This window comes from Hemiscyllium ocellatum, chromosome 23 (assembly GCF_020745735.1).
Source record: "Hemiscyllium ocellatum isolate sHemOce1 chromosome 23, sHemOce1.pat.X.cur, whole genome shotgun sequence".
NCBI classification, from domain to species: domain Eukaryota; kingdom Metazoa; phylum Chordata; class Chondrichthyes; order Orectolobiformes; family Hemiscylliidae; genus Hemiscyllium; species Hemiscyllium ocellatum.
The window spans coordinates 4,896,605-4,921,132 of record NC_083423.1 but is presented as its reverse complement, the minus strand read 5'-3'; the positions used below and the strand labels follow the sequence as shown (position 1 = coordinate 4,921,132).

The 24,528-nt window shown below is 43.8% G+C and overlaps 1 protein-coding gene across 4 annotated transcripts in view; it reads right to left on the bottom strand.

The window, feature by feature from the left end:
- frmd4a (FERM domain containing 4A) overlaps positions 1-24,528 on the bottom strand; it is a 397,798-nt gene that overhangs the window by 195,448 nt on the left and 177,822 nt on the right. For all 4 annotated transcript variants that reach the window (XM_060842610.1, XM_060842608.1, XM_060842609.1 and 1 more), the window contains exon 4: positions 17,047-17,139. In XM_060842610.1, coding sequence (XP_060698593.1) covers positions 17,047-17,139 — 93 coding nt within the window. The remainder of the gene's footprint in view (positions 1-17,046; positions 17,140-24,528) is intronic.

Below are 24,528 nucleotides of genomic sequence, written 5' to 3'. Positions count from 1 at the left end.
TGTGGGACTTTGGATTCTGCTGATGAACTGATGGTCATCAAGTCTCACTTAGACATGTCAGGTGTTGTAAACAGTTATACTTTAAGATGTCTATTTAATTCCAAGACTGATTGGATTTGAGGGTCTAGAGGATAGATAATTAGTATTTCTACCTGGATAAAAGGATCATGTCATTCACACTGCCATGGGGATGAGGTGTGAAAGTGAAGTATACACAGCAAGCCATAAGACCATAAGACATAGGAGTAGAAGTAAGGCCATTCAGCCCATTGAGTCCACTCTGCCATTCAATTATGGCTGATGGGCATTTCAACGCCACTTACCCGCACTCTCCCTATATTCCTTGCGAGATCAAGAATTTATCAATCTCTGCCTTGAAGACATTTAACATCCCGGCCTCCATGCTCTCCTTGGCAATGAATTCCACAGGCTCACCACTCTCTGGCTGAAGAAATGTCTAATTTCTGTTCTAAATTGACCCCCTCTAATTCTAAGGCTGTGCCCACAGGACCTAGTCTCCTCGCCTGACGGAAACAACTTCCCAGCGTCCACCCTTTCTAAGCCATGCATTATCTTGTAAGTTTCTATTAGTCTTCCCCTTAACATTCTAAACTCTAATGAATACAATCCCAGGATCCTCAGCTGTTTATCGTATGTTAGACCTACCATTCTAGGGATCATCCGTGTGAATCTCCGCTGGACACGTTCCAGTGCCAGTATGTCCTTCCTGAGGTGTGGGGACCAAAACTGGACACAGTACTCCAAATGGGGCCTAACCAGAGCTTTATAAAGTCTCTGTAGCACATTGCTGCTTTTATATTCCAACCCTCTTGAGATAAGTGACAACATTATCTTTGCTTTCTTAGTCAAGGACTAAGTCAAGTTGACCTTTCGAGAATCCTACACTAGCACTCCCAGATCCCTTTGTACTTTGGCTTGATGAATTTTCTCATAGTTTAGAAAATAGTCTATGCCTGTATTTTTTTTTCCAAAGTGCAAGACCTTGCATTTGCTCCCATTGAACTTCATCAGCCATTTCCTGGACCACTCCCTTAAACTGTCTACATCTTTCTGCAGCCTCCCCACCTCCTCAGTACTACCTGCCTGTTCCCCTAACTTCCTATCATTGGCGAACTTCACCAGAATACCCCCAGTCCCTTCATCCAGATCATTAATATATCATGTGAATAGCTGCGGCCCCAACACTGAACCCTGCGGGACCCCACTTGTCACCAGCTGCCATTCGAAAAAGAAGCTTTTACCCCTACTCTGCCTTCTGTCAGACAGCCAATCCTCAATTCATCCCAGTAGCTCTCCTCGAACACCTTACTCAGCAGCCTCCCGTGAGGCACCTTATCAAAGGCCTTTTGGAAGTCTAGATAGATGACATCCACTGAGTTTCCCTGGTCTAACCTACTTGTTTTCTCTTCAAAGACTTCTAACAGGTTTGTCAGGCACTACCTCCCCTTACTAAATCCACGCTGACTTGTTTTAATCTGACCCTGCACTTCCAAGAATTTAGAAATCTCATCGTTAGTGATGGATTCTAGAATTTTACCTGCAACCGAGGTTCGGCTAATCAGCCTATAATTTTCCACCTTTTGCCTTGAAAGCTACTGCAACATTGGTTTGCAGGGCTTTCTGAGATACTACTGAAATTTAGAGAACTCAGTGTATCCACAAAATCTGAGACACAGTGAGAGTACGGAAAGATAGAGGTGGTCAGTCTCTTTGACCATCAGGCAGATTGTGAGTCAGAGCTCACACTCAGATTGAAGAAATGTATTTGTGAGGATTTAAATGAGACGGAAAGATTTACCTAACCTTGGTTAGCGAGCAACATCTCTAAAGTAACCTTAAAAATCACACAACATCAGGTTATGGTCCAACAGGTTTAATTGGAAGCACTAGCTTTCTGAGCGCTGCTCCTTTATCAGGTGGTTGTGATGAAGGAGCAGTGCTCTGAAAGCTAGTGTGCTGGTGTTGGGTGATTTTTAACTTTGTCCACCCCAGTCCAACACCGGCATCTCCAAATCATAAGGTAACCTTCATTGTGAAAATCAGTTCTGGGTTTACACTGAGCTGGGAAAGGGAAAGGGAGGAAACCATTAAAATGTGAGAATACCTTTGGACTGGTTCTGGGACAAGAAAGTGTCAATTTAATGAAAGAATAAAGAATAACCATTGTGTGGGATTTTGGATTCTGTTACAATACTAAATCCGAGATAATTCCTGTCAGTAAAAATATAAATCACCTACTAAGTAGAGTTTGGTCAATGTTTGCTTTTAGATTATTTGTTGTATGAAATGTCTTAAAATGTAAATTTTGTTAAGTGATCCTTTCAATAAGTCACTAGAAATTCAAACATCTTTTTAAAGCTAGTGGTCACTCTAAGGCTCGTAACATTCTGTTGCAGTGTGTACATTTCGCTGTGTATGTGACAGTAATATTACCCAGGAGGTCAGAAGGTGTTGTAACAGAAGTAGGCCATTCAGTCTGCCCTCAACTCTGCCCTAGAAGAGCAACACCTAATTTCAAAACATCCCCAATTCTAGACTCAACCACAAGGCACACCATAATTTTAACATCCGCCTTGTCAAGACATTTCAGGATTTCATAAACTTTGACAAAATCAACTCTCACTATTCTAAACTCCAGTGCAAGCAAGCCTAATGTGTCCAGCATTTCCTCATTAAACAAGCTGCTCATTCCAAGGGATCACTGTGACAAACCTCCTCTGAACCACCTCCAATGTACTTACTTCCTCATTTAAGTAAGGAGACCCAGACTGCACAGAGTGGTCGCCCCAGGCCCTCATATAACTGCAGCATAATATTTCTAAAAACCAAAACAATTGTCGATGCGATAAATCAGAAACAAAAACGCCCTCCCCCTCCCCTATCTCCTGCGTATGAACCGACATTTTCCAAGATACTATCAGGTCTGAGGAAGGGTCACTGGACCCGAAACATTAACTCTGATTTCTCTTCGCAGGTAATGCCAGCCCTGCTTAGCTTTTACAGTTTTTGTTTCTCCTTGCTTTTCTGTTCAATATTCCTCTCGCCTTCTTAATCACGAGACGTACCTATGTATTGAGTTTTAATAACTCACGTATTAGATCACCTGGATTCCTCTGCTTGATGGAGTTCTACAGTAATTCTCTGTTTAAGTAATACTCCACTTTTTATTCTTTTTGTCAAAATGAACAGCTTCACATTTTCTGACACGAAGCTCCTCCTCTAGTTATACCCGTCTGCATCACTGGTATAGTACCTTCACATTCCTGAAGGGCTTATGCCCGAAACGTTAAATCTCCTGTTCCTTGGATGTTGACTGACCTGCTGCGCTTTTCCAGCAACACATTTTCAGCTCTGATCTCCAGCATCTGCAGTCCTCACTGTCTCCTCATAGCACCTTCACAACCAACCTTCCTCACTCTCTTTGTGCAAATATTGCCACTGTACCTTCGATCCTTGTACCTAAATCTTTGATATAAATCATAAAATGTTAACGGCCAGCACAGACCCCTGCAGACCCCACTTATATATCTCTGAGAAACATTTATTTATACCAGCCAATCTTCAGTTACCCTGCCAATACAACATGAGCCCCTGCATTGTACAATGACCACTCTTGTCAAATGCCACCTGGAAATCCAGGTATAGCACATCAGCAACCTGTCCTTTATCCAGCTCATGTTACTCCTTCAGGCACTCCCATAAGTCAGTGAAACACAACTTCCCTTTCACGAAACCATGCTAACTCTTGTATATTCCTCACCACGGGCATCAAGATAACTGGACTGAAGTCTCCCTTCTTGAATACAGGGTTATATCTGCTATGTCCCAGTCTGACAGAACCTTTCCAGAATTGAACACATTTTGGAAAATGCACCTACCACTCATAAGCCACTGTTTGAATAATATCCTATGTTTTTTATTCTTCCTGTAAAAGTGAAAAACTCAAACTCTGCAATCAAACACAGCTCCACCCATTTGATCAGTAATCCTTCTTTAGTGATTATTATTTCACCAAATTCCTCCCTTCCTACAACATCATGATTTACAACTAACTACTGGGACATTTTTAGTGAGATGGTGATGACAGCAGCAAAGTATCAATTCATTACATCTGCCATTTAGAGTCATAGAACAATACAGTATAGAAACAGGCCCTTTGGACCATCATGTCTAGGCTGACCCACAAACACAAAACTCCAAGTCCCATTGACCTGCACTAGGTCCATAACATTCTGTGCCCTGGCATCTTAATTGTTCATCCAGATGTTTTGTAAATGTTATGAGAGTACCTGCCTCCAACACCCTCCCAGCAGCATGTTCTATATTTCTGGGTGAAACAAAATGTTTTCTCAGATCTCCTCTAAGCCACTTACTCACTCCTTGAGCACAACTAACTGCTTGTTCTCACTCACTAGAAGACCAACACTCACCTTATTCACTCCTTTCCTTTTTAAATACCTGTAGTTTCTTTCTCCATGTTTTCACATTCCCGGGAATCTTCCTTTCACACTCGTATTGATTTATTCTGGTTGATATCACTTGAACCTGTCACTGATCTTTGCAAAGTTTATTCTTTTTTTACAAGTTTGAAACTTTCCCTAACTCGTTTGATGAAGCACAGCTGGCTCCTACCCTTGACCTTTATTTTCTTTATTAGGAAAGTGCTTATTTTTAGCGATTCTCAGATATCTCTTTACAAATCTGCCACTGCATCCCTCCTGATCTATCTTTGAGCCCAATACCTCGGTTCATTTCAGCTAGGCCAGCTTTCATGCCAATATAAATGCTCTTTTTTAAAGTTTAAAACACTTGTCTTTGACCCACACTTCTTTCTTTCAAACTGGATGTACAATTCAATCGTATTGTGATCACTAATACCCAGAGGTACCCTAACTCTGGGGTTATTAATGGATTCTGTCACATTACAGAGTTTGAGGTCTGGTATAATCTGCTCTCTGGTTGGTTCCTGGACCTGCTATTCCTGACAGCTTTCAATGATGTCCCCATCAAAGCTTCTATCACCAAACAGATTTTTCTAGTTTATACACAGATTAAGATCATCCATGATCATTGGCCATCTTTTCACCACAAACACCAAATACTTCCTCTTACATATTTTATCTTACACTGTGGTTACTGTAATGGGGTCATAAATCACTATAGAATCCTATAATGTGGAAACAGGCCATTTGGCCCACAAGTTCATATCAATCCTCCAAACAGTAACCTACCATTCCCCTTTACTCCTGACTAATGCACATAACCTACACATCCCTCAACACTACGGGCAATTTAGCATGACCAAATCACCTAACCTGTACATCTTCTTCCTGTGGAGGAAACCGGAGCACCCGGAGGAAATCCACACAGGGATTTTGTGCAAACTCCACACAGACAGTAAGTAGTTAAGGAAAGTTTGTGGGGGGGTGGGGGGGGGGCTTGCATTTGTGAATAGTTATTGTTTAGTATTCACTATTAAGAAAATAAACTGTTATTTTTCTTTAAATAGTGGAATTTGGGAGTTTTCTGTCACTCACATTTTAACAGATGATGAGGGGAGGCGAGCTTTTCTGAGTATTTAGTTTAATTAACAGAGGGGTTCGACCTCCGCACTGTAATAAAAGGAAGAGAAGTCCTTGCTGACTTTGCTGACACCACGGGGAATGCGCCAGGGCTTTCGTTTGAAAGGCTGCACTCGGGGCTGGTTCTGAAATGGTTCGTCAGTAAAACAAAATGGTGGCATTCAAAACCAAAATGGTGGCAATGAAATAATTGCTAGAATAACCTGTTGCATTCCCCTGTCCTGCTATGCCATCTCACCCCCACCCGTTGCCACAATGCTATTACTATCAATGGTGGCATGATGGTTCAGTAGTTAGCTACCTCATAGCACCAGGGACCCGGTTCGAATCCAACCTTGAGTAGCTGTCTGTGTGGAGTTTGCACATTCTCACTGTGTCTGCGTGGGTTTCTCCGGGTGCTCCGGTTTCCTCCCACAATCTGAAGATGTACAGGATAGATGAATTGGCCATGCTAAATTGCCCATTTTGTTCAGGGATGTAGAGGTTAGATGCATTAGTCAGGGGTAAATGTGGAATAATAGGGGGAGGGAATGGGTCTGAGTGGGTAACTCTTCAGTGGGTAATAGAATCATAGAATGCCTACAGTATGGAAACAGGCCCTGCAGTGTGGACTTGTTGGGCTGAAGGGCCTGTTTCCACATGCAGGGACTCTGTGAGTACATTACCCATTGTGACACCATTTGTTCTGTGTATGTGCTGTCAGTAGTGTCAGAAAACAGAAGTTAGATTATTATAACCAGTTTCTTAGTTTCTGACATGAATTATTGTGGATTTTGCTTAAGTGTCAATATACAAGCATTTACCTAAAAAAACACAACAGTTCCGATTTTTAGATGTGACCTGTCACTGTTTTTTCTTAGGTTTCCAATTGTAAGAGTTCAGTTTGTAACCAATATCTTCCAAACAGAAATTATGGAAACACAGAAAATCAGAACAGGAGTAGGCCATTCGGCCCTTTGAGCCTGTTCCACGTTTCAACATGATTATAGCTGATCCTCCAACTCAATCCCCTATTCCCACTTTCTCCCCATACCCTTCGATCCCTCTAGCCCGAAGAACTATATCTAACGCCTTCATGTTTTGGCCTCAGTTGCTTCCTGTGGCAGTGAATCCCACAGGCCCCCCATTCTCTGGTGAAGACATTTCTCCCCATCTCAGTCCAAAATGACCTACCTTTAGACCGTGACCCCTGCTTCTGGACTCCCCAGTCTTTGGGAACATTATACTCAACAGCTGCCAGTTGGAAAAGTACCTTCTCTGTTTTTGATCCTATTATTAAAGATGTTGATTTCAAACAGCATCTCAGTTCTCAACTCTCCCTTCCAGGAAACAGCCAACACAGACTTGATGGACCAAAAGGCCACACTTCTGACCGTGCACCCTTAATGATACAGCTAGTGAAATAACTTCACAGAGTCTGGTATCCCATCACCAAGTCACTCTTTATTTAAAAGTCCTTGACACTGACTCAGCTCCCTCAGAGCCAGCTCTCAGAGTGAGCAGAACCTTTGACACTCCCTGTTTAGTTTTTTCTTTTTTCCTACTTTTAAAAAATTTTTTTCCCCACTCTACCACCTAACGGCGGTAGTGCTTATTTTTTTCCCTAGCCCCCATGTTGTGTGTGTGCAGGTGTGAGACACAGTGAGAGACACAAGGTGTACAACTCTTTACTCAGTTTCCACCACCAGGAAGACAGGAAAACACCTGAGTGGCCAGTGACAAGCAGTGCCCTTCACATCAAAGGGCAATGCTGTGTGATCAAACAGTGAAGGGGAGGGCAGGGATTAAATCAAAATAGAGTTGGAGGGGGAAGACACTCCTGTTTATATCTGTCAGCCAGGGCTCCCTGATTGGACCCCATTAACAGTGGAGGTCAGCGAACTCATATTCTATGAGGTCTACCCTGCTGACCTCATTACAATCATTACAGCTGTACCTCCCATCCCAGGGAGGACAGAGTCACTGCCAACTTTTCAACATCAGTGATTAGACACTGATAAGATGAAAAAAGGAAGATACTTGTCATGGTGACAGTAGGGGATGGAGAGGCATTACAGTCATTTTGGATTCAGGAGGGTAACAATGCAGAGTGATGCAGGGAATGGGCTGGGATTGGGTTCAGGGGCTAGCACTCACACCCAGTGAATGGCCACTTGATCAAGGCACTTGGGGGAGGGTGACAGTAATAGGACCTGCAGGCACTGAGGAGAAGGGGCAAATTGCCCTTGCACCCAACATCACCCGAGGTGGCTGGACACAGCAAAAAAAAATCAACCTTCTCCAAGCGCAAATAAAGCCCAAGAACAAAAGTAAAATACAAGAAAGGAGGCGATGTCCTGAGATGGAGATGATTCATTGAAGCCGTATATTCGGATCATGTGTGAACTGCTCATTAAATGGCAATGCATTGACATTTACAGGCTCCAACAAGCAATTTATCAATCCTCCAGAGATCAGAGTGCAGGAGAGGAGGGAACAGCACTGTCCAGGGCAATTACACCAGGATCTGGACTGATTTCCACTCCAACCATATCCACACTGTTGAAGCAACGAGGCTCTAATCACTAGCAAGTGGTTCTTTGAAGTGACTGCTGGTTTGTAGCCTGTTTTTGTGACAGATTTCTGTCTGTAGACCATTCTGGTAAAAACCGGTCCAGAATCTCACTCAGCAGTCTCTGAAAGCAATGGCCAGCGTTCTGGAAAGCGCTGAATGGAACGTTAAACAAACTGTCCTTTCACAAGGAAAACCACTGCTGAACAATTTAACCAGCCCCTAGGTCAGTGTGTAAATTTAGTTCCTATGATGTAGGCATTACATTGTAAATTGGATCGACTGGTGAAGTATTGCACTAGTTTTGTGTAATTGTGTCACATTTGTAATTTGTTACTTATCGTAAGTTTTCTTTATAAACAATTATTTTTTAAGTTAATTTTAATTGGCTGTTAGCTATGGGTAGCGGTCTTTCTCTTAAGGCAGGAGGGATGTCCCATTCCAGCACAGGTGCTTGAAGGTAACATTCCAATACGGTATTGAGGGAGCCCAGCACTGTCAGAGTGCCGCCTTTCAGATGAGACAGTAAACCAAAGCTACATTTACTCTCACAGCTGGAGGTAACAGATCTCCTTTGAACATGATCAGAGGAGTTTCCTCTGCTGTCTAAGGTGCATTGTTTCCCTGAACTAACAGGATGAAAATTAGACTATTTGGTCATGATCAAATTGCTGCTTCTGGGAGTTTGCTGTGTACAAATTGGCAGCTGTGCATCAGATATCACTTGGAATATTGTGTCCAGTTCTGGTCGCCCTACTATAGGAAAGATACAGAGGCTTTGGGGAGGGTGCAAAGAAGGTTTACCAGGATGCTGCCTGGCCTGGAGGGCTTGCCTTATGAAGAAAGGTTGAATAAGCTCGGACTTTTCTCTCTGGAGAGAAGGAGGAAGAGAGGAGACCTGATCGAGGTGTACAAAATAATGAGAGGCATAGATAGAGTCACTAACCAGAGACTTTTCCCCAGGGCAGGGTTGACTGGTAGGAGGAGTCATAGTTTGAAGATATTAGGAGGAAGATATAAAGGAGCCGTCAGAGGTAGGTTCTTTACGCAGAGAGTTGTGAATGTATGGAATGTGTTGCCAGCGGTGGTGGTGGAAGCAGAGTCATTGGGGACATTTAAGCGACTGCTGGACATGTACATGGATAGCAGTGAGGTGAGGGGTGTGTAGGTTAAATTACTATATTTTACATTAGGATTAAACCTCGGCACAACATCGTGGGCCAAAGGGCCTGTTCTGTGCTGTACTTTTCTATGTTCTATTATACCAGCGACTACACAGCACAGAGGACTCAGTTAGCTTTGTAGTGCTTTGAGACATTGTGTAGTCATGAAAGGTGCTATATAAAGGTAAAAAATAGAGAATCTTAGGGCGACTTAGGCAGTTTCATACAAAATATAGTTGAGGAATTTAGTTAGATTGCAGCGAGCAAATCATGGAACCTGAATTTGAAGATACCCGAGCCTGAAAAAGACCGGTCGGCCAGAGAGGAGTTTCTGATACTCAGCTTCGATTTAGCAACAATTTTGTGAAACTGTGTCTGATTAGAGTGACCGGCAGTGATTAATTGATTACATAAACATTTAAAAGAAATAAAATGAGACAGCTTCCAACAAATTCAATTCAGGTCTGACAAATCAAACCGTTTTAAAAGGTTATTTTTTATGGCAGGGATCAAATTTCGACAGATCATCTTGCTTAGAGGCCTACAGTTAATTGCAATACATAATCCTTTGTAATTCCACTGGGGGAAGATTTGATGTGACTCATATTTTAAGGCCTTTGGGGCTTGTACAATGCAGACAGCAGTATGGAAGTTTATTTAGCTGGGACTTTCTATTTTTGCAGATTTAAATATCTACATTGTTCTCCAATATTCTTGTCTCACCTATTTACTGACAATAAATTATCCCTGGTCTACCTTGTAAATTAAAATGCAGTTTGGAATATCAACAATGCCATCATTTGCATACTTGCATTTATGTTCAAAAGAACACAAGTCATCCCTGGTGTACTGGCCTATATTCATTCCTCAATAAACATCACAAAACAGTAACAAAAACAGAAAGTGCAGCAGAAACTCGGGAGACCTGACAGCATCTGTGAGAGAGAAAGCAGCGTTAATGTTGGGTCAGAACCAGTTCTGTTGAAGAGTCACCAGACCAAAACGTTAACTCTGCTTCTCTCTCCACAGATGCTACCAGACCTGCTGAGTTTCTCTGGCACTTTATGTTTCTGTTTTAGATCTCCAGCATCCACAGTTCCTTGTTTTATTTTTGTACACAGAACAGAATATTTGTTCATTTGGTCACAGTTCTGTTTGTGGGAGCTGCCTGTGTGCAAATTGGCGGCTCTGTTTCAATATGACAACAATGGCTGTACTTCAACAGCACTTTAAACTCTTCGAGGTGATTGGTGGTTGGGAAAAATGCTACATAGCTGCAATTTTATAAAAGCTAATATTGTTATGAAAACAATTATGAATGTTATTATTCTGTTGTTTGCCAAGTAATCTAAAGACCACAATAACTGGCATTTCTCACTGGTATTTACAATTAATTCCAGAATAAGCTGCAGAAAATCTTAATATTGGAATAAATCAAAAGCGTTAATCCGATGAGACTGTTTCTCCTGATTACTGTGGATTTCATACCAGAAGCATCTTAGAGTCATAGAGATGTACAGCACAGAAACAGACCCTTCGGTCCAACCTGTCCATGCAGGCCAGGCATACCAACCTAATCTAATCCCATTTGTCAGCACCCGGCCCATATCCCTCTAAACCCTTCCTATTCATATACCCATCCAGATGACTTTTAATGCTGTAATTGTACCAGCCTCCACCACTTCCTCTGGCAGCTCATTCCATACATGTACCACCCTCTGAGTGAAAATGTTGCCCCTTAGGTCCCCTTTATATCTTTCCCCTCTCACCCTAAACCTACGCCCTCTAGTTCTGGACTCCCCCACCCCAGGGAAAGCCCTTGTCTATTTACCGTATCCATGCCCCTCATGATTTTCTAAACCTCCATAAGGTCACCCCTCAGCGTGGGGTGAGTTCCCAAACAATATTCCAGCTGCCATGGAATGGGTGCCAGAGCAAGTAGCAAGGGAACACCATGAGCTGGAGTACAGGACTGCATCAGACTGGAGTATGACAGGAAACCAGGTGAAAGAAAGGGGAAGAACAATCCAAACGAGGCAACCAAGGTAGCATCCCTCTCCCCCTCAAATGGCAGACGCTCCATTCTGCTGTCTGAGGGCTTTCACCAACCCAACCTCCACTCCCGGCACCTTCCCCTGCAACCGCAAGAAATGCAAAACTTGCGCCCACACCTCCTCCCTCACTTCTCTCCAAGGCCCCAAAGGATCCTTCCATATCCGTCAGAAATTCACCTGCACCTCCACACACATCATCTATTGCATCCGCTGCACCCGATGTGGCCTCCTCTATATTGGGGAGACGTGCTGCCTACTTCTGGAACGTTTCAGAGAACACCTCTGGGACACCCGGACCAATCAATCCAACCACCCTGTGGCTCAACACTTTAACTCCCCCTCCCACTCCACCAAGGACATGCAGGTCCTTGGACTCCTCCATCGCCAGACCATAGCAACACAACGGTTGGAGGAAGAGCGCCTCATCTTCCGCCTAGGAACCCTTCAACCACAAGGGATGAACTCAGATTTCTCCAGTTTTCTCATTTCCCCTCCCCCCACCTTGTCTCAGTCCCAACCCTCGAACTCAGCACCACCTTCCTAACCTGCAATCTTCTTCCTGACCTCTCCACCCCCACCCCACTCCGGCCTATCACCCTCACCTTGACCTCCTTCCACCTATTGCATCTCCAACGCCCCTCCCCTAAGTCCCTCCTCCCTACCTTTTATTTTAGCCTGCTGGACACACTTTCCTCATTCCTGAAGAAGGGCTTATGCCCGAAACGTCGACTCTCCTGTTCCTTGGATGCTGCCTGATCTGCTGTTTTTCCAGCAACACATTTTCAGCTCTGATCTCCAGCATCTGCAGTCCTCACTTTCTCTTCCAGATGAAGAAAAGCAAGGGCAACCTTGCATGTGAACAAGCAACAGAGCCCAGCAACTGTGCATACTGCACTATTTCTTAAGTCAATTCTAAGATATAGTTTATGCTTCATCTCTGTAATCTCCTCCCACTTTCAAACCCCCTGAGATCTCTGCACTCCTCCAATTCCAATCTCTTCAATAACCCCGCTTTTGTTGTTGGTGGCCAAGCCTTCAGCTGTCTGGATCTGAATCTGTCAATGTCCCTCCCCAAACCCTTTTGCCTCTCGGACTCTCCTCCCCCCTTTAAGGTGCTCCATCTCAGGACAAAGCAGCCTATTTCGTGAGCACCAGATCCACAAACCTGCTAATCATCATTGTGACTTGGATACATCTTGCTGTTCCTTCACTGGATCAAAATCCTGGAATTCCCTTCCTGAGAGGACTGTGGGTCAATTACACTGCAGTGCTTCACCACCAGAGCTTATGCACAAAATGTCGACTCTCCTGCTCCTCGGATGCTGCCTGACCTGCTGTGCTTTTCCAGCACCACACTCTTCGACTCTGATCTCCAGCACCTGTAGTCCTCACTTTCTCCTCGTATTTCACCCCCACCTTCTGATGGGCAACTAGGCACAAGCAATAAATGCTGACCCAGCCGTTAACGTTCATGTCCCGTGGGTGAATAACAAAATGTGTGGCTTTGTGACCAGCTTTTCTTGATAATGTCACTACAGGGCGGCTTGGGAGGTCTGACTCGGTTAAAGGTTTTGTATACATACAAGTCAACATTGTTATTTTTAAAGATCAACGCCAAATTTGACAAGCTCTTTCTCTGAGGAAGGTTTTCCATCCTCAATATTGCAGCAGCGCCCAGATTGTTATCATCATTCTAAAGCCTCCAGCAGCCAGACTGAAGAAACAGCTATAAATATTTGGATACAAGTGTAAATCCTCAGCATTGAAGCAAGCATTATAACATTCAAGACTAACACTCCAGCAGGAATATAAATCAAGGATCTGGGCTAATTTCAGAAACCACAAATACAAGTCAGATGTGTTATTTCTCATCTTCTTAAATAACCAGTGAAGGCAGCATTTGCTTCTTCATGGGTGCAATCCATTGTTCATGTATGCTACACAATCGCGAACAGAGCGTAGAATACACTAGCATGAGGCAGACAAGTTAAACGTTCTTCATGCAGGCGAGATGTTTTTTGAAGCTTTACAGTACAAAGTCATGATTCTCTGCTGCCCCTGTCCATGAGGTCTACAATGACCCTGACTGGGATTAAAGGGACTGTGAATGAGATGTTTGGTAAAACAAACCAAATCTAGCAATGTCATGCATTTCAAAGTCAGAAGTCACATGACACCAGGTTATAGTCCAACAGGCTTATTTGAAATCACAAGCTTTCAGAGCACTGCCCCTTCATCAGGAGAAGTCGTGCGGTTTCAAATAAACCTATTGGACTATAACCTGGTGTCGTGTGAGCTCTGACCTTGTCCACTCCAGTCCAGCACTGGCACCTCCAATGCATTTCATTGCTAAGACAATTGGGATTACCTCTGGTTTCGATAGGTCATGCCAGATTTGAAAGTGAGGGCTGGTTCCTTTGATCTAAAGCAGTTTGCAAAGCTGAATGAAAACTGACTGAGCAGACACATGGTGCTGGGTGCCTGGTCCCTGCGAGATCTGAACTTGCCCTCCCACAGTGGGAAACTGAAGTCAGGACTGTTTCCAGTTCCTGAATCCTATTGTGGGGTGTATCAGTTATCTTTAAAGGGTGTGCGCATCTTTCGATTGTGCAGTGTCAGGCTCACCGTCCCATTAACGACCTTGGGTGAACCCTCAAAACCGGATGGACAAGTTGGAGCCTTGCAGCTTGAGAGGCTGTTAATGAAGCTGTAGGTCATGGGGACTTGGTGATCTAATGGTATAATCATTCCTCCAGAGGCTAATATATAAGACCATTGACATAGGAACAGAAATAAGGCCATTCAGCCCATCAGGTCTGCTCCACCATTCAATCATGGCTCATAAGTTTCTCACCCCATTCTCCCGCTTTCTCCCTTTGGTCCCCTCGACAATCAGGAACCTATCTCTCTCCTCCTTAAATATACTCAATGCCCCGGCCTCCACAGCCTTCTGTGGCAGCGAATTACACAGATTCCCTGCTCTCTGGCTGAAAGGATTTCTCCTTATCTCCGTTCTAAAAGGCCTTCCCTTTACTCTAAGGCTGTGCCCTCGGGTCCTAGTCTCACCTGCCCAACATCCACTCTGCCCAGGCCATTCAGTTTTTTGTAAGTTTCAATTAGATTCCCCCTCATCCTTCTAAACACCATTGAGTACAGACCCAGTGTCCTTAAACGTTCCTCATATGTTAAGCTGTTCTTTCCTGGGACCATTCTCGTGAATCTTCTCTGAACACACTCCAGGGCCAGTACATCCTTCCTGAGATATGGGGCCCAAAACTGTGCATAGCACTCCAAATCTTATCTGATCAGAGCTTTCCAGAGCCTCAGACGTACATCCCTGTGGACATGGGTTCAAATCCCAGCAGGGCAGCTAATGAAATTGAAATCCAATTAATAAATATGAATGAAAGAAAGCTAACCTCATAGAGACCATGAAACCATTTCTGGCTGTTGTTAAAAAATGCACTGGGTTCACTCTTGTCATGATCTGTCACGCTCCCCTGGTTTGTGACTCTAGACCAAACGTGGTTGAGTTGGAAAGAGTTGAACAAAGCACTCAGTTGTATTCAACTGCTATGGTGACTGATTCAAGATGTGAGGCTGGACAGATGACCCAACATTAGAAAGAGCACTAACAGCACATAATGCCCTATCCACCCTGCAAAGTCCTCTTTACAACCAACAGGGAGAGTGGAGGTAGCTCACCACCTTCTCCAGGGAAACTGGAGTGCTGCTCCAGCCAGTGACGGCAGCATCTTGGAATTGAAGGGAAAGGGAAGATGTGACCCGGGGAGTTGCTGCTCTGATCCCTGTCCTTGGGCCTCTTAGTTCATGAAGAGAGATAAAACAAACCACTCGCCTCACCCCTGAACCTCTTAGAAGGTTAGAAGGTGATTATATTGCAGTTTTCAACCAATTACAGGGAAAATAAATAGGTTTGACTTCATCTATTTTTAGAGAATAGTTTGGTGGTAATGTTCAATTCTGTCCTGCTGAATGAGTGTGTGAGTGTGTGTGTGTTTGGGTATTTTAAAGGGGTGTAGATAAAGTTGCATTGTACTTCTTTTTTCTGTCTCTTGTTAAAGTTTAGCATATTCAAAAAAATAAGTTATCTTCTGTGACTGACGAAACTTGTGAATTTTTTTTGTGTTGAATAGCAGTCTGCCAGTCATAGTGGTCTAACTGAGATTTTATATATTTTTGGAACAGCAGGGCCTAATTATCGGTGTAATTATTTCTGATGAAGAGCTTTTGCCCGAAACGTCGATTTCGCTGCACTTTGGATGCTGCCTGAACTGCTGTGCTCTTCCAGCACCACTGATCCAGAATCTGGTTTCCAGCATCTGCAGTCATTGTTTTTACCTAATTATCGGTGTAGCCTTCCAGTTGAGTTGTAACAATTCAAAAGTAATTTGGACATGGAGTAAGGACCCAGGTGCTGGATTCCTGATACCACATTGAAAACCTGACCCATTAAAGACCTTCCTCTCTCTCCACAGGTGCTGCCTGGATTGCTGACTATTTCCAGCAAGGCCTGGTTTTGTTTGGTTCATTCCCCATGCATTTCCAATTAAACTGAACCGCACAGAATTCTCAAATGTATGTGGTCGGTGAGCTAGGGTTCCAGCCAGAAATAGGAATTGGACAAACTGCCCCTTTAATGTCCACAGGGCAGGGCAATGTCAATCAACTGTAACCTGTTCATCTTCAAAGGACACACAGTGACCACTTAAACAAAGGTACTAACTGGGTTAGGCAAGAAAATCAACCATGTAGTTTGGTTAGTCTCGCATTTAAGTGCTTTTATTTGAACTGACAAATCCCTTTAGGTGATGCCAATACAGATTTGTCATAGAAGTACACAGCATCTGAACAATAAAATGAAGGTACATTTGTAGCCAATATCATGAGCAAAGTCTTGTAATCTGAATTTAGTCACTTCCAGACATATTTCCTCAGCACTTTCAGACAATGGGACCTGATATGGATAAGTTGATGCCCACATTTTTGATTTGTTTATGGGATATGGGTATCACTGGCCGGTCAGCATTTATTGCCCATTCCTAATTGCTAAGAGGGCAGTTAAGGGTCAGCTACATGGCTGTGGATCTGGAGTCACATGTAGGCCAAAAAGGTAAGGATAGCAGATTTCCTTCCCCGAAGGACATTAGTAATCCAGATGACGTTTTACGATGGTGAATATAAGGTCACCATTAGGCTGGTTTTTATACTGAATTCATTCTTCACCCTTGGTGGGAATTGAACCCATGCCCCAGAACTTTACCCTGTGGAGCTAGATTACAGTCCAATGACAATCCTAATACCACTCCCTCATCCTCCGAGGTACACAAAGAGGCCATTGGCCCACTGTGTTGTCCATATGCTGCCTGGTTTCCTCAACCTTTCTCTGTTCCCCTGCATCCCAATAACTCCTTCCCTAATTCCCCTCTGAGAGAAAACAAATCTTCTGTTTAATGACCTGACCCACCCCCCAACAACAAGCTGGGTTTGAGGAATGCAAACAAACATGACCTCTGAACCGAGCGTGATGCTTCCTGAAGGGAACAGTCAGTGGATCATCAACGAATCGAACAAGAGATATTCACAATGTCTGCTCCGCGTGTGCCACACAGCCTGGTCAGTCATAATCACAGGGAAAATCTGAGGGAACTTACTTCACACAGAAGTACAGCACAACCGGTCCTGACTTTTTCGGGAAGTCATGCTCTAACACTCTGCGATCCAACTGTAGCCAGCTGAAGTGAGCCCTGGAGGGAGAAGGGGAGACAATGTTAGTATATTTAGGAGCCAAACCAGCAATATCTTTGACCCGAGAAACAGAACATCACAGCAGCCAGAAAGCAGACACTTCTACATTTAGCGTGCTAGATTTACAATCCGGGAGGAACATTCTGGAGAACATATCCCTCATCCAAATGTCATTGGGTTTGATTTCCATGTTTTTCCTGATGTGGGGGCAATTGTTTGGTGATATTTGTAACTGTGATTTAATTGTGTGGTGGGACTACAGGTGGGGAAGTGGGGGCATTGGGATAATGAGGAGATGTGCTGGGTCCCCACTCTCTCCTACCAGTGCCACCTGAGTGACAAATGGTTTCATGCTGCAATGGGGCAAAGGGTTGGGGCAGCTGGCTAACATGTTTAAAACCCTTATAAAGGGCCAATATATGGGGTTGCCTGTATTTTCCCAGCAACGTGGTAACCCTCTGCTAATCATGGAGGCTGCGACACAGGGTGGGGTATGGGTAGGAAAGGCAGATCCCACCAATCCTCACCCAATGGGCCAATCTAACGTGGGCAATGCAGAATTTTAAATATCATAAACCTCTCCAAGGTCTCCTATCTCCCTCCGCAGTGCCTGCCTCTCCCAATGGGGATACTGAAGCTGTCCTCAGATGAGAGCTGCCCACCATCCTGACTGGGAGAGTGAGCTCGGAGCTGGACCAATAGGAGGCCTCCTGGGTATAATGGCTGAGCTAGGCTCACTGTCATTAAGAGGAGACCCATAACCCCGACGCTGGTCCTGACGCCAAGGTGCCACAGCTGGTGGGAAAACAGAGCCTGTTAACTCAGCAATTTTATCATCAGAAATGAAACATTTCAAAACAGAGAATTAAAACAAGTGATAAACCTAAATGACGCAGAATTCCACTAATTATGTAAACTCCATTTTCATTTCTTGAGGAGGTCTCTCACTCCCTACAAACACCCCCACCCATTCCAGATAAAATACTGATTGGAAATCTCCCTGACACTGTTATGAAGCCAGTTCACCTTCAGAGACTGAATGGGAAATACGTTACCAAGAAGTCCGAGAGACTTGAGCACGGTAAAGGATTATTCTTTTATTTGTGTTTGTTTTTCATGACTCCTGGTTCTGGAGTCCCTGGTCATCGGGAACATTGATGAGATCACCATCCACCTTCTAGACGCCAGTGAATCCAGTCCTAACCAATCCAGTCTCTCTCCATATGTCAATCTTGCTTTTGCCACCAAAGTGGATATCCTCATTATTAAGTTATCCATGTAACTGCTCACTCATTCAACTTGTCTTTTGCATAAAATCAATATGCATTTTCTAGACCTGAGGGTATTTGCTTCCCATATTCTAACTGACACTAAATTCCTTTCCCCCTAACGTCCTTGTGCTAGCTGACCTACAATGGCTCCTAATTAAGCAATTAAGCAATTCTAAAGTTCTCATTCTCAGTTTCAAACACCGCGATGGCCTCACTCCTCTCCATCCCAGTCATCTCCCTCAACTCCACAACACTGTCGTCTGACTGCATTAGGATCCTCAGTTTTACTGACCCCACCATTAGCGGCTTTCCTTTCAGTCACCCAGCCTGTTTCTGTTTCCTCCAATGGTCAGGGTCCTAGGGAAGGACAAACAAAAGCCCTGAAGCCTGGTGGCAGTGATATTAATGGTCAGGTGGAAGTTGTTACTTTCCTACAAAAATGGCAACAGCTTGTACATTGAGCTGTGTGGTGTGTTGAGTCTAAATGCCTTAATGATGATGTTGAGGTACTGATGCTGGACTGGAGTGAACAAAGTTAAAAATGACTATAACCTGGTGTTGGGTGATTTTTGACTTTGCCTTTTAATGACTAGGCAGATAAGAAAAGACAATGAAGTAAAGCCTGGTCTCTGGTGCCACTGCCTGGTTTCCTGAAAGATCTGTCGGCTGTTTTAGACAAATAAAGACCCTTGGGAGAAACACGGGAACCTCAGCCCTCATCCTCCCTGAATCCAGAGACAGTTGACAAAGCTCTGGAACTCCTCCTAAACCTATCCCCCTCATAACCCGTCTTTGGGAACAAAAGCAGAAAGTCCTGGAGAAGCTCAGCAAATCTAGCAGCATCCGTGGAGGGAAAGCAAAGTTAACGTTCCGGGTCCAGTGACCCTTCTTTGGAACCTTTGTGTAGGGGGTGCTTCTAAATCTCCTTCTTTCCTCAAGTTTTTAGTTACCTGATCTAACGTATCCCTAAATGGTTCGATTTCATTGTTTTATGGTGTTCCTGTGCAGTGCTTTGGGAAGTTTTCCTACATTAAAATGGTTATATAAATGTCTGTTGTTGAAAAGCATAGCAAAGAAAGTTGGGCAGATCAAATAAGAAAGAAGAGGTGTTGACACTGAATGTTACAGTTTAAGGACCAGGAAGGGAGTTGCAATAAATAAAGAGATTCTGATTCAGCACACAGTCCATATCTTATTAAAATTCCTGTGTTCACTCCCTATTAAGAATTTTAACTCGCTGTCAGTTTTTGCTCATGCTTTTATGTCAGCATTTAAAATTAAAAGTGCCCCTGCAAACATATATTATGCAAATTCCCAATGTAAACAACCAACTGAATCACTCAAGATGCTTTTTTGAAAACTCGTCCTTAGGTTCATAGCTCCTTGAAAATGGAGTCACAGGTAGATAGGATAGTGAAGAAGGTGTTTGGTATGCTTTCCTTTATTGGTCAGAGTATTGAGTACAGGAGTTGGGAGGTCATGTTGTGGCTGTACAGGACATTGGTTAGGCCACTGTTGGAATATTGCGTGCAATTCTGGTCTCCTTCCTATCGGAAAAATGTTGTGAAACTTGAAAGGGTTCAGAAAAGATTTACAAGGATGTTGCCAGGGTTGGAGGATCTGAGCTACAGGGAGGGACTGGATAGGCTGGGGTTCTTGTCCCTGGAGTGTCTTTTGCGGAGTGTTGGAGCCCAAAACTAGAGGCATAGGTTTACAGTGAGACGGGAAAGAGTTCAAAGGGACCTAAGGGGCAACCTTTTCATTCTATCGGCCAAAGCTATCTCATGTCCCCTTTTTGCCCTCCTGATTTCCCTCTTAAGTATACTCCTACTTCCTTTACACTCTTCTAAGGATTCACTTGATCTATCCTGTCTATACCTGACACATGCTTCCTTCTTTTTCTTAACCAAACACTCAGTTTTTTAAGTCATCCAGCAAAATCTATATCTACCCTAACAGGAATATACTTTCTCTGGATTCTCGTTATCTCATTTCTGAAGGCTTCCCATTTTCCAGCCATCCCTTTACCTGCGAACATCTGCCCCCAATCAGCTTTCGAAAGTTCTTGCCTAATACATCAACATTGGCCTTTCTCCAATTTAGAACTTTAACTTTTAGACCTGGTCTATCCTTTTCCATCACCGTTTTAAATCTAATAGAATTATTTCGCTGGCCCCTAAGTGCTCCCCCACTGACACCTCTGTCACGTGCCCTGCCTTATTTCCCAAGAGTAGGTCAAAGTTTGCACCTTCTCTAGTAGGTACATCCACATACTGAATCAGAAAATTGTCTTGTATGCACTTAAGAAATTCCTCTCCATCTAAACCTTTAACACTATGGCAGTCCCAGTCTATGTTTGGAAAGTTAAAATCCCCAACCATAACTACCCTATTATTCTTACAGATAGCCGAGATCTCCTTACAAGTTTGTTTCTCAATTTCCCTCTGACTATTAGGTGGTCTATAATACAATCCCAATAATGTGATCATCACTTTCTTATTTCTCAGTTCCACCCAAATAACTTCCCTGGATTGTATCTGTTACATTTCTCCAGCATTGATACCCCGAAGCCTGTTATCTATGCCCAACGAGAAAACCATCCACTCGACATATGACTGAAATGCATTGATGTGAGGTCTTTACTCAGTTGTGAAATGAAGTGACTTTGGGAATAAGTCCATTAAATATACTTGAGATTTTCACAGCCTGACAAGATTTCAAGAGGATTTCAGACACTGACCATATCGGGCAGATGAGTAGCTCATTTCCAATTGGTTTCACTCTGATAATAATGACCTCCTGTGGCTCATCAAAATGCCAGGTGCCAGCTGAGGAAGCCATGACATGGAGGTGACGGTGTTGGACTGTGGTGGACAAAGTCAGGCATCATGCGACACTCGGTTATAATCCAACAGGATTATGTGAAATCACAAGCTTTTGGAGTGCACTGCACCTGATGAAGGCGCTACACTCCAAAATCTTGTGATTACAAATAACTATAACCTGGTGTCATGTAACTTCTGACTTTGTCCAAATGGGGAAGGAGAAACCTGCAGGTTGGCCTGGTCATTATTACTTTAATTAGTGTTACGTTTGATTATTAACTGGAACTAACTTAACCTGTGCGGCACGGTGGCTCAGTGGTTAGCACTGCTGCCTCACAGCACCAGGGACCTGGATTCGATTTCTGTCTCAGGTGACTGTGTGGAGTTTGCACATTCTCCCCATGTCTGCGTGGGCTTCCTCCCACAATCCAAAGATGTGCAGGTTAGGAGAATTAGCCATGAACATTGCCCACAGTGTTCAGAGATTTGTAGGTTAGGTGCATTAGTCAGGGGTAAAGAGAGAGTAATAGGATAGGGAAATGGGTCTGGGTGGGTTACTCTTCGGAGGGTGGGTGTAGACTTGTTGGGCCGAATAGCCTGTTTCCACACTGTAGGGATTCTGGGCGGTACGGTGGCTCAGTGGTTAGCATTGCTGCCTCACAGCACCAGGGTCCCAGGTTCGATTCAACCTTCAGGCGTTTGTTCTGAAAGTGTGAGACTCTCCCTCTCTGGTCACATTATGTCATGGTGGGATCGTTGTGATCAGAATGAAGAGAAGGAACAGGTACAGGATCCACATTGACTGGAGGACGGACTGCATCCACTCTCACTGGCTGCTTGTGATCAAGTGACCCAGAGTAAAACAGGAATTAAACACAGTTTCTTCTGGGTGGCATGGTGGCTCAATGGTGAGCACTGCTGCCTCACAGCGCCAGAGTCGCAGCTTCGATTCTAACCTTAGGCATATGGCGTTTGCACATCCTCCCCATTGCCTTCCTTTGGGTGCTCTGGTTTCCTCCCACAGTCCAAAGGTATGCAATAGGGTTGATGGGCCATGCTAAATTGTCCCATAGAGCCCACGGATGTGCAGGTCAGGGTGGATTGGCCATGCTAAATTGCCCTATAGTGCCCACGGATGTGCAGGTCAGTGTGGATTGGCCATACTAAATTGCCCTATAGTGCCCACGGATGTGCAGGTCAGGGTGGATTGGCCATGCTAAATTTCCCTATAGTGTCCAGGGATGTGCAGGTTAGGGTGGATCAATCATAGTAAGAATATAATGGAGGGGGATTAGGTGGGTGGAATGCTGTTTTGAAGGGTTGGTGTTTACGTGATGGACCAAATGGCCTCCTAGAGGGATTCTGTGATTCTAATTTAAGCACACTCACTGTGGCGGGATTTGAACCCACATTCCCAGAGAATTAATCTGTACCTCTGGATGAGTTATGAAGGCAGTGACATTGGCACCATCACTCCATACCAATGAGAGTTTAGACTTCAAACCTAACCTTAATTGGAAGGAACTTTGACCTTGTGACCAGAGGATATGTTACAACCACAATCACCAGCATTCCACAGGCAGGTCCACAGGGAGCAGGCTGAGTGTTACCAAAAGATTTTCCAGGAAACTAAAGATTAAACTGTCAACACTTTACAGAAGGCATGCCAGGAATGTGTTTAAATTCAAATAACAAACACTGTTTTCTATTTTGAATTGTTTAGACAGAATGAACCTGTGATCAGCATTGCTTTTCTCTTTAAAATAGAGGATGGAAATGTAATTGAAAATTCTCTTTCCTGAACACTGTTGAGATTTCTGTGATTTTTGACATTAAGAACGTCACTCAGTGTACAACAAATGCTTCAGAATTTTCATTCAGTCATCGTTGTTTGGAGATATTTCTGCTCATTAAATCCCGAATAGCAATCTCACTAATGTGGCACTGGATTATTCCCTCTTGGTGCGTATTAGGAGTGTGTGGCAGGAAATAACACCCAAGAAGTCTGTGATTTTCTGTTCATTCACTTTAAGAAGCAGAAAATAAAGCCTCAGAGTTACCACGGCAACACTGCAGGGGAAGTGCTGGTAATCACAAAGGAATATGACATCCTGCTTCATTGAGGAAAGGTACAGGTTCCTCTGTCACATCCACTTAGCGATGCTCGTTTCAGAACAAGAGCAGAGCCACGCTGTTGGAGTGCAGCATTCCTCTCACTGCCACACTCTGGGTGAAATGCTGAATACAAGTTTGTTTTAATGCTCAAGACCAATGTCATTCTCTTAGACAGGATGATACAATCCTTGCTGCACTGACTAACACTCCCTACTTAACCAACATTCACTCGAAAAAAACAACTGGCCATTCAGCTGATTGCAATTTGCAGAGTGTTGCTGTAGGTGAAGTAACTATTGGGTTTTTGTACTTGGAAACCAAACCCTTCAGTTAGCGTCAAACCATTCTGAAATAATTCCAAGTAAAACCCATAGATGCACTATTGAAAGTTGTGAACTACCTTTGGATAGAACCACAAGTCTCTAATGTAGTAGTTGTAATCTTTCCAGCTCCCTGTCTTTTTTTTTACAAAATATTTCAGAGAGTCATAGAGTTGTAGAGATGTACAGCATGGAAACAGACCTTCGGTCCAACCTGTCCATACCGACCAGATATCCCAACCCAATCTAGTTCCACTTGCCAGCACCCAGCCCATATCCCTCCAAACCCTTCCTATTCATATACCCATCCAAATGCCTCTCAAATATTGCAATTGTATCAGCCTCCACCACTTCTTCTGGCAGCTCATTCCATACACATACCACCCTCTGCGTGAAAAAGTTGCCCCTTAGGTCTCTTTTATATCTTTCCCCTCTCACCCTAAACCTATGCCCTCTAGTTCTGGACTCCCCAATCCCAGTGAAAAGACTTTGTCTATTTATCCTATCCATGCCCTTCATAATTTTGTAAACCTCTATAAAGTCACCCCTCAGCCTCTGACGCTCCAGGGAAAACAGCCCCAGCATGTTCAGCCTCTCTCTATCGCTCAAATCCCTCAACCCTGGCAACATCCTTGTAAATCTTTTCTGAACCCTTTCAAGTTTCACAACATCTTTCTGATAGGAAGGAGACCAGAATTGCACGCAATATTCCAACAGTGGCCTAACCAATGTCCTGTACAGCCGCAACATGACCTCCCAACTCCTGTACTCAATACTCTGACCACTAAAGGAAAGCATACCAGACGCCTTCTTCACTATCCTACCTACCTGTGACTCCACTTTCAAGGAGCTCTAAA